Below are 19,167 nucleotides of genomic sequence, written 5' to 3' on the forward strand. Positions count from 1 at the left end.
TGACACTGCACACCAGTGGAAATAAGCTACTGGGTGCTGCGAAGTCATGGAAGGAGGGAGAGGAGAGAGTCTGCACAGTAGCATCTCCAGTTGAGTAGAATGGAGAGGCCTCATTAAAATTTAATTGCGGCACGATGTTGAGTGCATTGCCATCTACATCAAGATGCATGTGACCTTCTTTTTTCACATTTCCCATTTCCAACAAACGAGTGCATGCACTGCGAGTGCTGTCAATTTAGTAGGGTCTGATTATTTGAAATGATCTCACATGAAAAACGTTCTCGTTCATTTTAATAGTTTAGTCCTTTTTTTTTCCAAATTCAAATCAAAAGAAAAAACTCTGTTCAGTTTCTCAGAAAATAAGGATTGCCTTCCAATTCGCTGATAAACATTAATGCATACGCACAGTGACGATGCAAATCACACTCCAATGTTAACAATATACTCCGGCTCACACGGTGCCTCGCAGTTCCAGGTTGATGTGAGAAGAACGAGTCACATGAGAAGGAAGCAGGCTACTCTGTATTCATGCTAGATGAGATTTGTGTGTGTTTATCGTCTTCCTGTCCTGGATGGGTGTTGCATTACAAGGTACTGTCTCCAAACTGCCAGAATCAATTAACATGAATAATGAATGTCTTCTGACGCGGTTGGTCTTGAGTGTTCATTTTGTTCCAGCTCCCATTGTTCCAGCACGTGCAGGAGAACAGTTTAATTTTGCAGCAGGTACAAGAAGCGAACTTTTTTATAGATATGAAGCAGGTCCTAAGATTTTTTTAAAGGCACCAGATGCTCCTAAAAAGCTTCAAACCACAAAAAACCCCTCTGCACTCTCCTTCACCACAACAGCTAAATGTGGCTCTTAAAAGGGATCTAATTCACATGGAGAAGGAATGTAATCCACTACATCAAGAAACACTGATGGCATTAGTTGCCCCACTAATATCACTTTACCCACTGCATCACCCTTAGCTGTAGGGCTTACACATATTACCCAGTCAGCAGGCACTGAGCAGTCGCCACCAAGCTCCAGAAGACACTTTGCTCTTTATAGCGTGCTTCAAAATGATCCTGCGCAGTGAGACCAGTAACAGAGAAAATGTTTATATAATCCATTACTGACAAAGCTTTAGTAAGTGATTAAACAAAAAATTAGTTTTTTACTTCAAATTGGAAATAGTCCAGAGATTAGCATTTCAAAATTAATCCCTTTTATTGAAGCTCTGTTAGCTTTGCATAGCAAATTTAATATCTGTGCTGTGTTTACTGTGTAAACTCAGGCTGGGTGTATAATAAGTGTGCACCGAGTTTCTCACCAGTTTAACCAAACATTATTTAAATATTGAAGTGAAAATAACAGCTGCATGACTCACAGTAACCATAAAGATGTAATCCTTTTGGGAGAAAGGAAAAAAAGCAGGAAGTGACAGTCAACATGCCAAAGTGGACAGTTTTAAAGGACGTGTCCATGGACAGGGCTAACCTAAACCTACAGCAACACTGATAGTGTGAAAGAGCAGTGTTATCACATGACCAATACTGCATATTGCTGTTTGTGAAGTGCACTATTCTCAAGATTCATGTATTTTTCCCAGTTTCTTCAGTGTCATTTTACCTGCAGAAAGACTGTAAGTGATATTTAGACAGGACAGCAGCTGTTCTGGCTTCACCCATCTGAGCACATCTGCCTGAGTTCCGCATCTTAAGAGGAAAACTTTTAGTCTAATCGGGTCTGTTCAGTTTTATTCTGTTGAATTTGCAGGCAGCTGCTGGTGGGAGAGGAGGTAATTAAAACTGACAAAGAAGAAACATCACGGAGAAGACTTCGCGCAGCAGCTACCATGAGCCAGCTTTTGAGTTCGGGGTTACTGCGGGCATAAAGTGCTTCCATGTGGAGAAAAGTGGAAGAGCAGGATTGCTCCTTTAGCAGCTGTTCCTCTCTGCCGTCCGTTTGCCATAAATACAGCAACATACTATTAGCCTCACCTCTTTAAACCGCATGTCATTAAACAAGATGAGTTTTGTGATTAATTAAAGACAGATGAAGAAGATGCAAGTTGCTCTTTGTAGTCAGACTAATTCAAACGGATGATTGACGCTTTATTTTAGACATGAGCCTGTTTGTGAGGTTTTAATTCTGTTTTTGCTCTTTAATCCTGTCAATCTTGAAAGTTAATGCTTACTAGCCAATTACATTTCAATGTCCCCTTTACTGACTACTGATGCTCGCTACCTTAACAAATGCCTCCCTCTTGTGGTAAACCTACTCCTACGCAACACATATTTCCTTCTGTTCAGTTTTATCTTGTACATTGCATCCCAATCCCATACTATGTGCACCATTACATTTATATTTGTTCAAATATTATTTATTTATTTATTTATTGTAGGGTCTACCTTACAGTATAAAGTGCCTTGAGGTGACTGTTGTTGTGATTTGGCGCTGCATAAATAAAATTGAATTGAATTTTCTGGTTTTAAAAATAATCTATAAAAGTTTATCCTGGTTGGGGAAATTATTTACATTTAATTCGCATGCATGCATTATTATGACCAAGTAACTGAAGTTGGAAAAGTCATGCTAAAGGCCCTGTACAGGGTCGCAAAGATGTTTTCGTTATTCTAGTCAAACAGACCCGGCTTTGACAGATGAAGACAAACACTAACATACACCAATCACATTTTCCACTGAGCAGTTATTAAAATTCAGTTCATCATGCACTCTCAGATCTAAAACACTAAAACACCAACAGGATTTCTTATTTATTTAAATTTGAAAAGGCGTACCAGTATATAGGACAACAGAATATAAAACCCTTCTGGGCCACATTATTTGTCACACTTGACTGTAAATCATAATTTAATGAGCCACAAATAACATGGCTAAATGCAAAAATACAGGAATGCAAACCAGAAACCAGAGCAAGGGTTAAAGCCTGAGGTGTAGCCTATGGAGTCTGAATTAGTGTAATATAGAAAGATGGGTGCTTTCAATTCTACAGAGGCCCAAATAGTAACTATAAGCAGTTATTATTATCATTATTATCAGGATCCTTTTGTATTTTTAATTATCCATTTTTATTGTGTTGTAAAAATTCACAGGTTTTTTTTGTTTCAAAGTGATTTTATTAAAATGTCAGGGTATTCAAGAGGAGAAATGTTTAAGAAAGTCAGCAGGTGTTCCAGCACATGTTACCTACATGTTTTAGACTCATGTAGACAAGACATTCTTCATAAATGTAAATGTATTTTCACTTGTCTACCTCAAGTTTATTCCGTGGTCATATATTTGACCAAACTGACAAACACTAACTTCCAGGTGTACCTCATGCATGCTATTTTATATAGCTATGGCCCACTAGTACAGGCGCTGCTAGTGTAGTGGCATCATGCAAGATTCCCATTCTTGCGACCCGGGTTCGATTCCTCAGCAGCGCACCCTTTCTGCAGAACTACAAAGCCTGAGGTTTCCTCATTACGGTCACAGGTTTTAAACTTCCACCAGCAAGTCAGCTGAGGACGTGCACCTCTTTGCCCATTACTGTTCACCCTCTTCTCCCATCTGTTCAAGGCTATAATAAAATTTGTGGGTGAGAATAAAATGCTTAAATACAGAAAACCTGAATCTGTGATCCTTGTCCCTTTTGGATCCATCCAGCCATGCAACTGGACAGTTTGCTGACCCATTACAGAGGCTATGATATTTTCCGGTTGAGCCACTGAGACCGATTTTGGTGATTTTCAGTAGAAAATATGTGGAGCCTCAGACCCTGAATTTCAGCACCATAAATTTCAAAATGTTGACTGATGTTATATGGCTGAGCACATTTCAACATGAATTTCAACTGAATGACTGCAAAACTGTTCAAAGTAGCAAAATAGGATAAATTTGGGGTTTCAGTCTTTCTAAAAATGTAAACTTCTGCAACTTTAATTCACTCGTCTGTGCACTTTGATAGCAACCTAAGGTTCACAGAGTTCGCTACCTCAGTAACGAGCTCAGAGTCCAAGTTAACTCTCTTTCTGAAACAGAGTTGTTAGCTAAACCTGCCTTCTGGAATAGGGCCCTGGTGACTGGCAATGACAAACTGCTCGCATATGCACTTGGCTGATTGGGAAGAGCAGCCTGGTGCTTAACACCAACAAGACCAAAGTGTTAATCATAGACTTCAGAAGAACAGGAAGCTCAGCCCACCTCCTCCTTTCTATAGACAAAAAAGTAGTAGATAGTGTGAATAAACGAAAGTTCCATGGACTCAACTTGTCCATTCATATGGAGCTCCAAATCTTAAACCTGGTCAAAAAAGCCCAACAAAGACAGTTCCTCCTAAGGAGCTGAAGCTGAAGTAAGTGCAGCTCTCCCAGAAACCTGTGCTGAACTTCTGCTGAACCACCACTGAGAGCATCTGCACAAACAACATCATGATGGGGTGCAGACACTGCACAGCTGCTCAGCTGAAGGAACAACAAAGTATGAAGACTGTACAATGTGTGGTGGCCTTGGAACTCCCACACTTAAAGGATGTCTGAGTAAGAAGGTCAGCAGCGTTATTTCAGACACTTCACACCCAGGGCACTCTCTATTTGACCTTTTGTCATCAGGCAGACTAACACAATCCTGCAAAAACAGTCTAAATTTTATTGTACTTGTATCGACCACAATAAAGATTTTTCTATTTCAAGATTATTCCATATCAGTTTTGCTAATATAATTTTTTATCTTCATTTCAATGTATTAAAAACATTTTCTCAGACGGTGTTTTAGTTATAATCATCCTGCCAGTATGCCATATGATCTCTATTTAATCAATTAGCCTCACTGAATCGACATCTTTTGTAAAGGGAATGAATGAAAAAGCTAAAACATGAAACAAAACCAAATAAAGGCGCTTGCGAATACAAAGATAAGTACATATGGTTTAAAGACAACAAGGCATCATTCTGAAGTCCTGATAGCTTGATGGAGTGTGGGCAACAACAGGACCCTGAAACAATTCGTTGCTTTTTAACACCTTTGATTTTCTGGCTCCGTCGAAATTTAGTTTAGGTCCCAGTCTGTGTAGACCCACACAGGCCTGTAACAAGGTCTCATTCTGAAAATAAAGTTAAAAACATCTGCTGGGAGTGTGTCATGACTGTGGAGTGTATGAAAGACATGCAAAGTCACAGTTTTTGTAAAGATACAGTCCACGCATGCATATTATTTTCATGGATTATCAAATTCACACTTATCAATCGCATGGCTTCATTCTCCCTATGAGTATGCATTGTTTTTGCCATCTGAACTGGAAACAACAAGAAACTAAAGGTATTAATGTAAAAGTGAAATGGACTGCTAAATGACAAAAAATATGTAAACATGCATTTACTGTCCACATACGATATATGTTTATATAAACTTACAAATACATAGTTAAAAAAAAACTACATGTTAATGCATAAAGTTATTCACATACAAACAGTCACATACTGACCTACCTATGAGGAAGCATTTGGCGACAGTGGGAAGGAAAATCTCCCCTTTAACAGAAAGAAATCTCTGGCAAAACCAGGCTCAGAGAGGGGCAGCTATCTTCACAGTAAGGGGAGGATAACAGGACAAAAGACAGTGTGGAAGAGAGCCGGAGATTAATAATATATTTATAATATATTAATATATTGTTAGAGATATATAATATATATATTATATTAATAATATATTTAGACAGGGAATAATAATAATATGATTAAATGCAGAGTGGTGTATAAATGCATGGCGAGTGAAAAGAGGTGAGAAAGGATGTCTGTCTCCCAAATCTAATTTGGGAGCTGGTTCCACTGATTCTGGATTTAAGAGGGAGCCAATGAAGAGAAGCCAAGCCAAGAGAAATATATTCTGTCTTTAGTCCCTGTCAGCACTGGATCAGCTGAAAACTTTTCAGGGAGCTTTTAGGACAACCTCATAATAATGAATTACAATAGTCCAACAGATAATAAATGCTTAAACTAGTTTTTAGTATCACTCTGAGACAGGATCTTTGTAACTTTAGTGATATTGTGTATATGCAAGAACAGTCCTGTATTTGTTTATTTGCACATTGAAGGACATATCCCGGGTAAAAATTACTTCAATTAGCTAAATGCTAGATAGTTATAAGTGTCAATGAAGGCATTTAAAGTAATGTTTTAATTACTGCAACCTTAAAGGCGTGTGGTACCCTATTAATAGATTGATCATATTTAAGGTTGAAAATGTTAGTTGATGGTAGGACTTTGTGGAGCAATCTTGTAGGAATGGGATGTTGGGTTTCTTGAAAGGTGCTATAGAAATCTAATGTATTATTATTATTATGTAAAAGACATGTTGATGGTTTGGCAGAAGTAACTATTGAAGTTAACTCCAAAAAACGAATCAGCGAGAAACTGTAAATAAATATCAATGTTATTGAAAGTAGCTGTGGTTATGTTATGTCTGTGAGGTGGTTTCGAGTATTTTTCTCTGTAGAGGTTAAAATTTTATTTGTGAAGAAACTGCTGAAGCCATTACTAGTTAAGGTTAAAGACATGCTTGGCTCTGCAGAACATTGACTCTTTGTCAGCCTGGCTTCAGTTTTCTTCAATCAGTGATTAATTATGGAGGGTTTTTTTTTTTATAGAGCAACAAACTTTTTTTCCAGGTTAAATGATCATTTTGTAAATCAGTGATATGACATTTTCCTCTCCAACTTACGAATGATCTACTGTAAGGTGCACATTTGAGACTTGAAACTATCAAGTCAAGTACTTCTGATTTGAGGTTTTCTATTCCAGAAGAGCTACAGTATCCAGAGTCGTACAGAGTGAAGATGTAAAACTATTAACAAGTTAATCGACCTCTGTGGGAGTAAAGTTCAAGTAGCTGCTCTGCACCGTGTTGGTACATGGCATTGACGATAACAGTGAATGAATTATATCCTAAAAATGAGTTACAGCACTTTCAAAAAGATATTTACTGTAGTGAAATGTGTTCCTCACTAATGTGTAATCCATTATTGTACATATACATCTTATTAAGAAACGATCAGACAAAAGCAACATTCAGAGAATGCTGTTCACTTTCTATCCCGTATGTCAGAACAAGATTCAGAGTGTGATTCAAGAGGTGGGTGGGCTCTTTTGCATTTTAAGAGAAGAAAATTGAATCAAATAATAGATTAAATGCTGTGTTGAGGCTGTCATTTTCAGCATCTACATGGCTGTTAAAAGCTCCCCCTATAATTATTTTATCTGAACTGAGCACTAAATCAGATAAAAAAAGCCTGAAATAGAAACTTTTAGTAAGGGCTGGGTGGACAATAGATATCAACAAATTAAACAGGTTTTTGAGTTTTCCAAATAGGGTGGAAAAGGCTAAGAGTCAGGCCTTCAAATTAGTTAAACCTCTGTCTGGATCTATGGTTGATTAATAAGGTGGAGGAGAAGATTGCTGCTACTCCTCCTCCTTGACCTGTCCTTCAAGGATTCTGACGCCTAGTACAACTTGAGGGTGTTAATTAATTTAAATTAATATAATTATCCCGCTGTAACCATTTTTCTGTAAGGCAGAGTAAATTAATTTGTTGAATTAAATTGTTTACTAACAGAGTTAGAAGAGAGAGACAAATGTTTAATAATCCACATGTTACTGTTTTACTCTTTAGTGCAGTTGAAGCTGTTAGATTGTTCAAGCACTAAAATTTGATTATAGACAGAAAATTATAGATTTAACTACACTTGGTATTACTTGAATGAGCCATACATTTTTATTAACAATCTAAAAAAGAACTGAAAAGCCTCAGCCTTAGAAAAAAACATTTTAGAAATGACTTCACAAATGCAATTTCTGAAATACCACTGATGCTGGTGAGCAAGCTGATATTACAAATAAACCAATATCAGATACTCAGGAGTAATAAAGTGAAAGCAAAGAGTATTTCTAATGTTTTAGTTGAAGCCAGGGTACTTTAATATGTGTCCTTATAATCTCTTATGCTTGATAACTTGATGAAGAGAGCTGTCATTGATATCATGTTGTGATTTTTCTGGTAAGTTGACCAAGATGTAAAACATCTTGTGTCCATCAGCCAGGGGAATGGAGAAACTCCAGCAGGATATCTCTGCTGGAACAAGCATACAGAGATAAACAGTATTAGGTTCTACTCTGCTTAAATTCACCCATTATCCTGATGTCCACGTGCTTTATACTTATGTGTTTGTCTTTTTCCTCCTTGCAGAAAACCTGTTGATGTGCCTGCCTGAGCCAGTCTTGTTCTGTCTCTTTCAGAGATTTACCGCTCTTGGAAAAACTAGATGCATTAACCCTGTGTTGGATAAATGGAAATACTCACCTGAATGCTGACCTGATCTCTGGAAAACTGGCCTTGAACATTGTCTGTTGTTGTACATTCTGGAAACCACCATTAAAAACTCTTAAACCATTTTTATTTGGGGTAAAACAGCACTAAAACGTTCCTTTCACATCATCATGAATTATCAGTCATTCAAAATCTATCAAGATTTTTAGTCACAACTATTTTCAGCACAAGATACCATTACTTTTGCTTGTTTGTTTACCAGCTGCGTTGTTCCACGCTACTGCAGCACCATATTGGTGAATTTTGACCAGATTTTGAAAATGTCATTCATAGGGAATACTTAGCATTTAATGTTCATTATTCAAGATCATTTTTGAGAATTATTTCTGCCTTTGTGTCTTAATTTGGTTGATTTCACTATGTATTAATAACACACACTCACCAGACACTTCATTGGGAACACCTTGCTAGTAGTGACTCTGGGACACTCTTTTGCCTACAGAACTGTGCTAATTAGTTGTGGCATTGATTCAACGAGATGCCGGAAACATTCCTCAGAGATTTTGCTCCATATTTATATGACGGCGTCACACAGTTTCTACAGATTTTTCAGCTGTGCATTCATGATGTAAATCTCCCGTTCCTCTACATGCTCTATTAGATTGAGATCTGATTACTGTGATGGCCACAACTCATTGTCATGCTGAAGAAACCAGTTTGGGAATATATGACATTTGTGATGTGGTGCATTTTCCTCTGAAAGTAGCCATCAGTGAGATTGACATGCTCAGAAACAATACTCAAATAGGCTGTGTGGTTTAAATGTTGCTCAACTGAGACTAAAGGGGCCAAAAGTGTGCCAAGATTCTCCACACCGTTTCATCACTATCACTATCCTGAAACATTGATACAAGGACGGACCCATACTGACCCTACCATCCAGGGTTGGCAGTAGACCATTGAGCTGGATAGGCAAACAACTATGAAAGGTGGACATTCAACATTCAACTTTGCAGTTTTTGAAAAACCAGGCCAAATGCAAAAAACTAGTTGAACAGATTTGCCTAATAAATTCATTTGAATATTCTGCAGTATGTGACAGGATCTGTTGTTGTTAAGCTCTTATATACTTTTGTAAATACATCCTTTTTATGGTTTTTGTTTCGTTTATAAACCATTTTCACCTATTTGACTTCAATGTGACACCTAAAGGTGGTAAACAGATTGTTTATATGATGTGCACAGAGTTTAAAGTGCCAGGAGAAAAAGCACAGAGTCGCCCTCTAGTAGCAGAGTTCTTACATTCATCTCCTCAATCCTCTCCCAGCTAATTCTTAGACTTGGGCTCACTGTCACACAGAACCATTATAAACCTTTGTAAAGGTGCCAACTTTTCCAAAGAGGCTAATCAAAAACATTTTGATGAGGGAATAATGAATTATATTTCATCTGGAAAAAACTGATGCACAATTCAAAAATCAAAGGCCAACACTTACCCAGAGTACACCCAACACACACAAAAATGCAGCTCTGTTTGTGACAGTTTCAGTTGTTGCCGCATTTTAATCTCTTTTGTGTTTACTTGCATCACAAAACTTGTGTTTTCCTGTCTCTTTGGGTTAATGCTGCATAATAGTTTGTTATTTTGTGCCTCTTTGTGGTTGTATGCTAGCCCCCCCAACACTGAGCAAATATAAGAAGGTAGCTGTACTATATGATTTTACTTGGTAATGGCTTTAATTGACTATCTCATCCTGTATCTTGTTATTAAACTGTAGGGTACATGTGAGTCACAAAATTTCACAACTTTATAATAGAAAGCGGGCTGGTGTCCCCTGTAGTTAAGGTTAGCTCCGTTAACCAGGAGCATTCCTGTTAGACAGCAACTTGTTCACCATTAATGGAGCGAAACAGAGAAGAGAAAGACGATGGTTTTAGGGGCTGCTGAGAGTGCCGTGGGCAATGAAAAGGCAGCAGTTCCGTTATTGGCGGTTACTCTCATTTGCCCTTATCATGAGCATGCAGGTTATTTATCACAGACAAGTTTCATGGATATGGAGTGAGACAGTGGCGCAAAGAGAGACGGACACTCCTCCTTATTGATAACCAGTGACATGTATTTATTTGGCAGAAACAAAGCATTCTTTGTGCTGATATATTTCATCATTTTCTGTTCAAATTACAATTAAATTAACTAACAGGAAGTTTGTGGTATATTAATAGCCATTACTTTTCACCACATTGTGCTAGGATCCGTTCTACCCATTACTTCTGCTAAAAAAACACAAAGAAAAATTTGAATTGAGTTTAACTGAAATTTTTTAAACACCCTCCTGGTGGTCACTGGATATACAGTTGAGGCTTTGCTTCCCCCTTGTGGAAAAGGTGCACACAGCAACACGCAGAGCACTCATGACCTGCCAGCACTTGAGTGAAACTGTGAAGAAGACCCCTAGTGGATCTCAGACTGCCCAAAAAACTCAGCACTGTGCTATTTTATTTGTTTGGAGAAGAATAGTTAAATTAATCTAGCCCTTTATTCCAAAGCATTCATGGCATCAGTCTACGTGCTGGCCAACCTGTTATTAGTGGATGACCCACTGTACCTCAAAGCCACACAAGGAGCTCTTAGCATTATTAAAAGACATGAGTAATGCCAGTTATCACATGCGAAAAATCAGGTCTTTCAACCCGGTTGGTGTTATTTTACTATTAGGTTATCTATTCTTGCTTCTCCACTCTGGATCAGTAATATTTGAAAAATGGTAAGTTCTAATATCAAAATGTTATTCTTTATATATTATGGGTCATTAAAGTTGTTTTTGCATAGCATACAATAACAATGTCAACTTTTTTTGGCAAATTTTCTAACATTACATGCAATAGCTGTTGTTGTTTTATAGTTGTTAGACGTTTTATGGAGGAAAAAAAATATTTTTTAGTGTGTCATTATTCTATACTTTTTAAAATAATTTATATTTTTTGTTTTGTACAGAGGCAGGATGGAACAGTGTGCATTTTTAAATGATAAAAATTAAAAAGCTGTACAATTAATATGTCAGTTAAATTTAACAATAAATTAAATGTAAAATTAATTAAGCTTCAAAAAACCTCAAAACGTATGGGGCTGGGCTTCGATGTAGGTGGAGGTTTAAGGGTGGTGGTTGTGCATCGACTGCATGTATTCAGTGAAAAACATTACAGTATTACTATTTCCATGTAAACTTAAGTTAACAAACAACCAAACTTAGACAACAAAACCCCACCCAGTTTGATAAGGGCGCCTTCATTGGCCCGCGCGTCTGTAAATCCGTTCCCTCTTTATTTGGCGCGTGCCATTGGTCGGCGGTGACGACAATCCTGAAACGTGCTCCCGCCCACCGAGCGGATCAAGTTTGAATGAACAGCAGCAGCCTGCTCTGGAGGTGGTAGTTGCATTTGCAGTAATTATTAAAAGTGTGTATCGTATCACGGGGTGAGCCTTTCGAGGATGGACATGAAGAAAAGAATTCACCTAGAGTTGCGGAACCGCACTCCGTCAGACGTAAGTTGGCCTCGCGGCTCGCTGTAATAATGCTTCACTCTCGGCTAATGGAGAATATTTCGCGTGATGCCTTGGCGTGGGGATACAAAGTTTCTTCCAAGTTAAAAAGATGATGGGGGACGTCGGGTCACATTGTTGCTTTTGCCGTCGTGTTTACAGCGGGCAGGTGCTCCGCGGGTCCGCTGCTTGAACTTTTTAGTGCGGCTCCAGCTTCACGTTTTAATGTGCAGTTTGAGAATGCACCACAGCTTCTTTTTTAATGCCAGCGGTATAAACAAGGCAAGCAGTGTGAGAAGCCATATTTGTAACTTTTGATCCACGAACCCCGCGTTGTCGGGATTCTTGTTTTTAGTCATTGTCTGAGGCTCAGTGTGCATGCTTGGACTGGGAAATACGTTCACCTAAAAAAAAAAAAAAACAGTTTAAGCCGTGCACTTGGCGCGTTGAGGATGCGAGCACTCAAAGTCGTGAACATTATCAGTGATGCATAAAGATCACAGCCTCGAATTATCGCCTTACAACTGCAGACCGCTGCTATAGTTGCACAAACCGTCCGGTTCAAGTCGTTTATGTCTGCAGGGAGCAGCTTTTTACGCTGGGGGAGCCTGCAAACCTCCATCCGGAGTCACTGTGCGCACAGATGGCCGAAATAAAAGTGCCGTTACCGTGGACCGTTAGCGGCCACCAAGCTGCGCGAAAAAACCCCACGCAGAGATCAAAAACGAGCTACGCCCGACTCATTATCAACTGTCGTGTGGCTATTCACTCGTTTTCATCGGGATTTCTCGAAGCTTAGGCGTCCCAGCTCCCCCGGTGAAAACAGGGGGGGAAATCGTCGAGCCGCGCTGTTGCTCTAGTTTTCCAGAACTAGGACAAGCCGCCATTTTACCGAGAAACAAAGGCTATTCGAAATACACCGAAATCCCGTTCATTCGACACAAACGACGAACCAGTCATCATACCTTCGTGTTAATAGAGGTCTATACACACCATCAGTCCAATCGGGAAGTGTTTAGCGCGAGCAACAATGAAAACGTTTGCCTGGCAGCTATCTAATCGGCTTTAGCGGCCCCTCCTACTCACAAATGACCCTGTGCACGACTCGTAGGTCTGTTTGGCTCCGGCTTGTTTTGACTAATGTGCATCTGCGTCGCTCATAGCTCACGCGCACGTCTCTTATTGCGCTTTAAACACGGCAGCCGTACTTTATCGTTTTCTTACTAATGTGTCAAAAAAGCGAGATAAATGTCATATTTACGTAATGGAAAGAGTCAACGCATCGCGATATTTACAGCGGTACAATGACCGCTGATGGACAGTGGGGTTTTTTTTGGGTTTTTTTTTTTTTTTTTATAGTTCTGGTCCTCACTGCTGATTGGCTGAGTCACGTTCAAGGCCGAGGTGAAATATCCGATAACAGCCCACCTGTGACCGCATATCACACTATTTAAATATCAGTGCGCAGGGCCAAAATTAACGCTGTTGCTGCTGCTACACTGAAGTGTGGCATCCGCCCAGTGTTGAGCTGGTTTATCTGTAGGAGGACGTTTGTTTATTTTCTTCAGATTTATTTATTTTCTTAAAAAATGGTAAAAGTAAATCAATTTAAATGTTTATATGTGTATATATATATTTTTACAATTAAGAGCTGATTCCAAATATTGTTGATACAATTTAACTAAAGTGTCAAAGACGAATGTAGTAATGAAAATAAAATGTGTCTTGAATTTACAGAAATGTATGGATTGTTGTTTGGTATGTGCTTGCTTTTTGTTAGCATTTTTTCCTGTCATTGCTGACTGCTGTAACAAAGCAACAATGTAATGTGTTGATTGGGATTAACAAATATGATGTTTGCAGTTTGACAAATTCTAACCATTTTAATTTTTTGATTACGCTTCAGGTCAAAGAACTAGTGCTAGACAACTGTCGCTCAAATGAAGGCAAGATCGAGGGTCTAACAGACGAGTTTGAGGAGCTGGAGTTTCTAAGCACAATCAATGTTGGTCTGACGACAGTTGCCCACTTGCCGAAGCTAAATAAACTCAAAAAGGTGGGTGCTTTTCATCACGTGACAAATCTCTGTAGCTTCAGACTGTAAAGTTTTGCAAGGTTTTGATTATTTAATTGACCAACAGCTTGAACTCAGCGATAACAGGATCTCAGGAGGGTTGGAAGTTCTGGCGGAGAAGTGCCCCAATCTCACACATCTAAACCTCAGTGGCAACAAGATTAAAGACCTCAGCACAATAGAACCACTGGTGAGTCCCAGAAATATGAGGGGGGGGGGGGAAAAGCACAACATGCAAAACAGCTCGTTGTTGTTTATCAAACTGGATTGTTTTTGTTTGTTTTTTGTTCTGATAGAAAGAACTGGGGACCCTGAAAAGCCTAGATCTGTTTAACTGTGAAGTGACAAACCTGAACGAATACAGAGACAACGTGTTCAAGCTATTACCCCAGCTCACGTACCTGGATGGGTATGACAAAGATGACAAAGAAGCACCCGATTCTGATGCTGAGGTCTATGCAGAGGGCTTGGATGATGATGAGGAAGATGAAGATGGTATGTCCAAGACTATGTCGGGTCTCATGTATGTCTTTGCGACGCTAATGCTGGCGTTTATATTAACTGACCACTTTCACCCAGATGTAGATGATGAGGAGTATGATGAAGATGCAGCACCGGGAGATGAGGAGGAGGAGGAAGGAGAGGATGAAGAAGAGGAGAATGAAGAAGAAGAAGAGGAAGACCTCAGTGGAGAGGTGAGATGAGAATAAATGAGATATGCTTTTTCTAATAGTTATGTAAAAATGCTCTTGTTAGTAGACTGGTTGCCATGGTGAATCCCGCCTCTCGTCCTCTGGCTTCAACTCCGTGAGACCCGGAAGTGAATCATCTCACTAACTTTGCCTTGTCTTTTAACAAAGGAGGAAGAGGAGGATGATTTGAATGACAGAGAGGTTGACGATGAAGATGACGAAGGTGAGCAACTTCTCCAAATGCATAATAAGTGCACACGCTTGATGCTATTCTTTATAGTGGACTGCTTTTGTTTTTCTTAACCTTTATGAATTAGCAAATTTAAATATGCCCTTTGGATATTTTACACATGGCGTTAACATGGAGAGATGCTACAGTTTCTGTGTCCACTATATATACACCATGTATAAACCATAGACGGTATATAAAGGATGGGAGTAGGCACAGTGACAGCACCTTGTAGGTCGTAAACTCATGTTTTGAAGCCTTGATCTTCAGTATTATGGTTTTTGCAAGCTTGTCTTTTGGAGAGCCAGAAATGACTGTGCTTGGGACTGTAGAATGCTAAGTTAATGCTAAAAATGCTTAAACCTTGCCACTATGGCTAGCACGCTTTGTTAGCAAGGTGCATTTCAGAGTGTATTGTTATCTGTGCACAAACAGAGGTATTTTATAGTTAATGGAAAGTAATGTACAAATAAATATGGAGCTGTCCCCCAAAAGCTATTTTATTATTACTTTCTTTAATTGTAATTTCATTATACTGTCGGAAACGGGTCTCTCTTGTAAATGTAGAAATAAAGGTTAAATAAAATAAATATAGGGAGTGAATCCTTTGGGAGTTAGCCTCTAGTGGGCATTCAAATGATTTGCAGTTTTCACCCCTGTGTGCTGGCTTCATATTGAGCCTCAGAGGGAGCTTATGTGTGCGTGATACAAACAAAACAGGGAGACAAGTGTGAAACGAGGACAAGGATAATGTGTTTTGGTCACGTGGAGCTTTCTTCATCTGTAATGCTGTATTTGTCTTATAAATGTGACTTTTATTTCTTACTTATTTCTCAGAAGAAGAGCGAGGTCAGAAGAGAAAAAGGGACCTGGATGAAGAAGGGGAGGAAGATGATGACGATTGAGAGTCTTCTTTAAGCTAAGTTGTGAACTGTTTTTAACTTGTATCTCCCAGTCACTTCCCAACAGCCCCCATGTATTTTTTCCCCTCAGTTTCATATTGCAGTAGGAGTGGGTTTCTTTTGTTATTGGCCAGTTAGGTAGACGGGTTTTCCTGAAGGGAAAGAAAAGGTTACATTTGTGTACCTTTGACACCCCCGTGTTCCAGTCTTTACTGTCCACTTTTAACTGCTTCGTGGACACCAGTTTTGTAATATCAAATAATAGCAAATATAAACCTTTTTGAGAGACGTTTTTGTTTCCTCACTGTTTGTGTAAGACCAATTTCTGATGTATTTTAAGACTGCCCCAAAAAGAGGGGAGGAAAAAAAAAATAAAATAAAAAGAGTGCATGTCTAATACATTTTAAAGTCAACTACTGGATTCATGTATGGCTGTCCTCTCCTCGTCTTAAACTTATTGTTATTATTTTTTTAATTGTATTTCTTTTTTTTTTTTTTCTTTTTAATGTAAGTTATGTGTTTGTAGTGTCACCAGTATGCCAATACTCTCTGCTGTCCTGGTGTGAAACTTCTGTCTGAACATGCGCAGTGTGACCCTCACGGGACATATTTTTAAATCCTAGCAAAAAAATGTCTGCCCTTGTCAAAGCTGCTCCTCCTCCTCTTAAACCCTCAGCTTTGATAGTTCGGAAATTACGTGTTCTTGTAAATAATGACCAAATCTATTTTTTTGTATTCTCTTTGATGACGGCAGACATTGAACAGACAACTGAGGTGAAACTATGAATTGTAATAAGATATTAAATATGTATGCTGCTTTATCTAAGAATACGCAGTGTGAAATTTCTTGAATTTGAACATAACTTTGTATGCATCATCTTTCCATAAGGACAAAACATCAGAGCTCATTGCTTTCTTTGCTCCCCCCCCCCATGTTCTTTTCTGTGACACACACACAGATGGCAATGCTTGAATTTTGTGCTGGTGGTGTAGAGGAGTGCTTGATTTAAATGGAGGTTACAGCCACAACGTATGTGCATCGAAAATTTATTGTTGCAAAATGTAAACTCTGGAAAACGGTCAGCTGTTTGGACTTTGTTTTCCTCCAGTATACGCAATGGTCAAATTGGCCTACCTCAGTGATTTTTTTTCACTACATGTTAAATCCACTGTCATCAGCTGATTTCTTTCTTTTCCCCTTCCATTCACTTCAATAAATCCCTTTTATATATGTGTTTGACGTTTGTGGTCCTTGTACACAGTTTAATATATTAAAAAAAAAAGTGTATACAGAATTCCAGGGAGTGATGACAGTTGTCATTTTTGATCCTCTACATGGAAAATCAAGAAAAGAATTTACAGAATGCCTTTTTTTTCCCACAATACTGAACTCGTATGTATACATCTACAGTACACTGCTACCACACTAAGCAAATCTAAGTTGGGGTTTACTTTGAGTCTGCAGCAGTAACTGTTTGGTCAAAAATGTCATGACTAAACAGTTACTCGACCTGTCTCCTGTCTGTCACTGCAGCTCATCGATCTGTCTACTTTCACTGTAGCCTTTTATTTAACACAGATATTTACCATTGTTCATTGTTAAGGGCTCATCTTCTCTAGCTAAAGCTATGAAGCTTTGGCCCTTTATGTGCCTGCGATGATGTTATGAGGAAAGACTTGTGACCTTTAGTCCGTAACTCGCTGTTAACTTACCATTTCCATCCTTGTCATGCATGCAGTGGAATTTCTCCAGCTCGGCTCTTAAAATAGTGCCAATTAAATTCGAATGCTCTCAAATGTAAAGCTGAATGAGGCAGCGCAAATTTCTCCTGTATGTGTTGTCGGTACGGGTGGAGGAGAGGCACGTCACCTGACGTCTTGAAAGCAAAAGTTACACGGCTACAGACAAACATTTCTCAGTAATAGTAATATACTTGGTTTAAATGTCAAATGGTTGGTTATTATTCCAGTTTGCACTTTTAAAAGTAGGAAATTATATAGCTTCATAACTTATCTGAAGTTACGTTGTTGGAGACAAAGAGCTAAGAAGAAATACCTTTTTAAGGTGCTGTTTCACACAAGTCTTGCACCATTTCCACCGGAAACATTCAGCAAAATCTATCAAGCATCACAATCATTACTTGCGCAGTGTGTCATACAAAAACAAAGGGATTAAGAAATATACATGTTATTAGCTAAAAAGGTAAGATGTGACAAATAATAAATAAAAAGCAAATATACATTACCCCATCAAAATTAGCCCTAAAAACCAGTAACAGCCAGCAAAGCTTCCCTCGGATCCATGTCTCCTCAGCTGCGTCCCCATTGTTTAAATAAAGAGATACCTGAACAAAGTGAGCTATGTGCTGTCCTTGGGGAAAGACTGTCTGGAGTAGCTAAGTGTCAGTGTGACAAAGTAAATCTCTAGCCACTGTTTGTAGGTAATGGGATAAGCAGCCCGGTGGGAAAAACATGGTCCATGTCTGCAAAGCTCTCCTCGTCCGCCATTTTGAGATAATGTTGCAGCTCGCTGCAAACTGGGTCTGCAGCAGGGTCTAAGGCCTTGGGGAAGAAAAATAGGAGCAATAATAGTCTTCTCCAGTTTTAACCTCAACATAAAAATTATAATTCGGAGGTGGTTTGGTCAGTACAGGACTTTTTTTTTTTTTTTGCATGGTGATCAAGGCATTGCCACATGGACAAGAGGGTAGGCAAAGTGAGACGAATACCTAGGCGGCGTGGAATAACACTGCTAGATCAATCATTTACATTTATAAAAACTGAAAATACCAAAATTCTCTGCATTCTATATCAGCGATTTAATGCTTAAGTAGCAATCCCTGATCTGTCATGCCTCATTACTTGTATTTGTCACTACTGCAATATTGCAGTATTTGGATCAGTTAACATTATCCAATGGTTACCATGTTATTGTGTGCACTACGTGGAACAGCAGGAAGAATGAAGTTATGATATAATGAAATATATCAAAAAAGCAGGGCGAAGGGCTCAGAAGGTTGTTGGAGGTCAGAAGTGGGGGGGGGGGGCAAAGGAAGCGAGGCTTTGCCAGTCCAGGAGTCTAAGAGGTCAGGCGTTGTTGGGGCTAACGTTCTTCAGGTTGTTGAGCTCGAGTTCCAGCTGGCGTATTCGGACGTCCTTGGTGGTCAGTTCCTCCTTCAGCCGCCGCAGCTCATCCTGCTGCCGGAAGAACATCCGCAGGAGCTGGGTGGAAAAGGTGGGAAACGCGTGGAAGAACATGAGCGCAACGGCAGCTCTCAAAACAAGGAAAAGAGGACATTGGCAGGATGAAGGACGAAACATTTGGTTTTAATGGCAAGTTGTGTAAGGCTGGGTTCATTCTCAGCTTTTTTCTGAAATCATTTGCACCAGTACATTATGCTCTACTCTTATGATCGA

General features: G+C 39.1%; 2 protein-coding genes across 4 annotated transcripts in view; one reads left to right on the top strand and one right to left on the bottom strand.

The window, feature by feature from the left end:
- Positions 1-11,681: 11,681 nt before the first annotated feature.
- On the top strand, positions 11,682-16,981 carry anp32a (acidic (leucine-rich) nuclear phosphoprotein 32 family, member A). 2 transcript variants are annotated; one of them, XM_085274592.1, is made up of 7 exons: positions 11,682-11,856; positions 13,760-13,909; positions 13,995-14,117; positions 14,224-14,422; positions 14,507-14,622; positions 14,788-14,842; positions 15,689-16,981. In XM_085274592.1, exons 1-7 carry the CDS (start codon positions 11,803-11,805, stop codon positions 15,751-15,753), a joined length of 762 nt encoding a protein of 253 aa, XP_085130718.1. In that variant the 5' UTR covers positions 11,682-11,802; the 3' UTR covers positions 15,754-16,981. The 2 variants fall into 2 exon arrangements, with proteins under 2 accessions (XP_085130718.1, XP_085130708.1); XM_085274582.1 differs by having other exon boundaries at positions 11,683-11,856; positions 15,686-16,981.
- Positions 16,784-19,167, bottom strand: part of coro2ba (coronin, actin binding protein, 2Ba) — a 48,321-nt gene continuing 45,937 nt past the window's right edge. For both annotated transcript variants that reach the window (XM_085274560.1, XM_085274570.1), the window contains exon 12: positions 16,784-18,972. In XM_085274560.1, coding sequence (XP_085130686.1) covers positions 18,838-18,972 — 135 coding nt within the window. In that variant the 3' untranslated portion in view covers positions 16,784-18,837. The remainder of the gene's footprint in view (positions 18,973-19,167) is intronic.

This window comes from Mchenga conophoros, linkage group LG1 (assembly GCF_057382185.1).
Source record: "Mchenga conophoros isolate Kocher_MC1m ecotype Shallow Benthic linkage group LG1, M_conophoros_male_GT1.1, whole genome shotgun sequence".
NCBI classification, from domain to species: Eukaryota; Metazoa; Chordata; class Actinopteri; order Cichliformes; family Cichlidae; genus Mchenga; species Mchenga conophoros.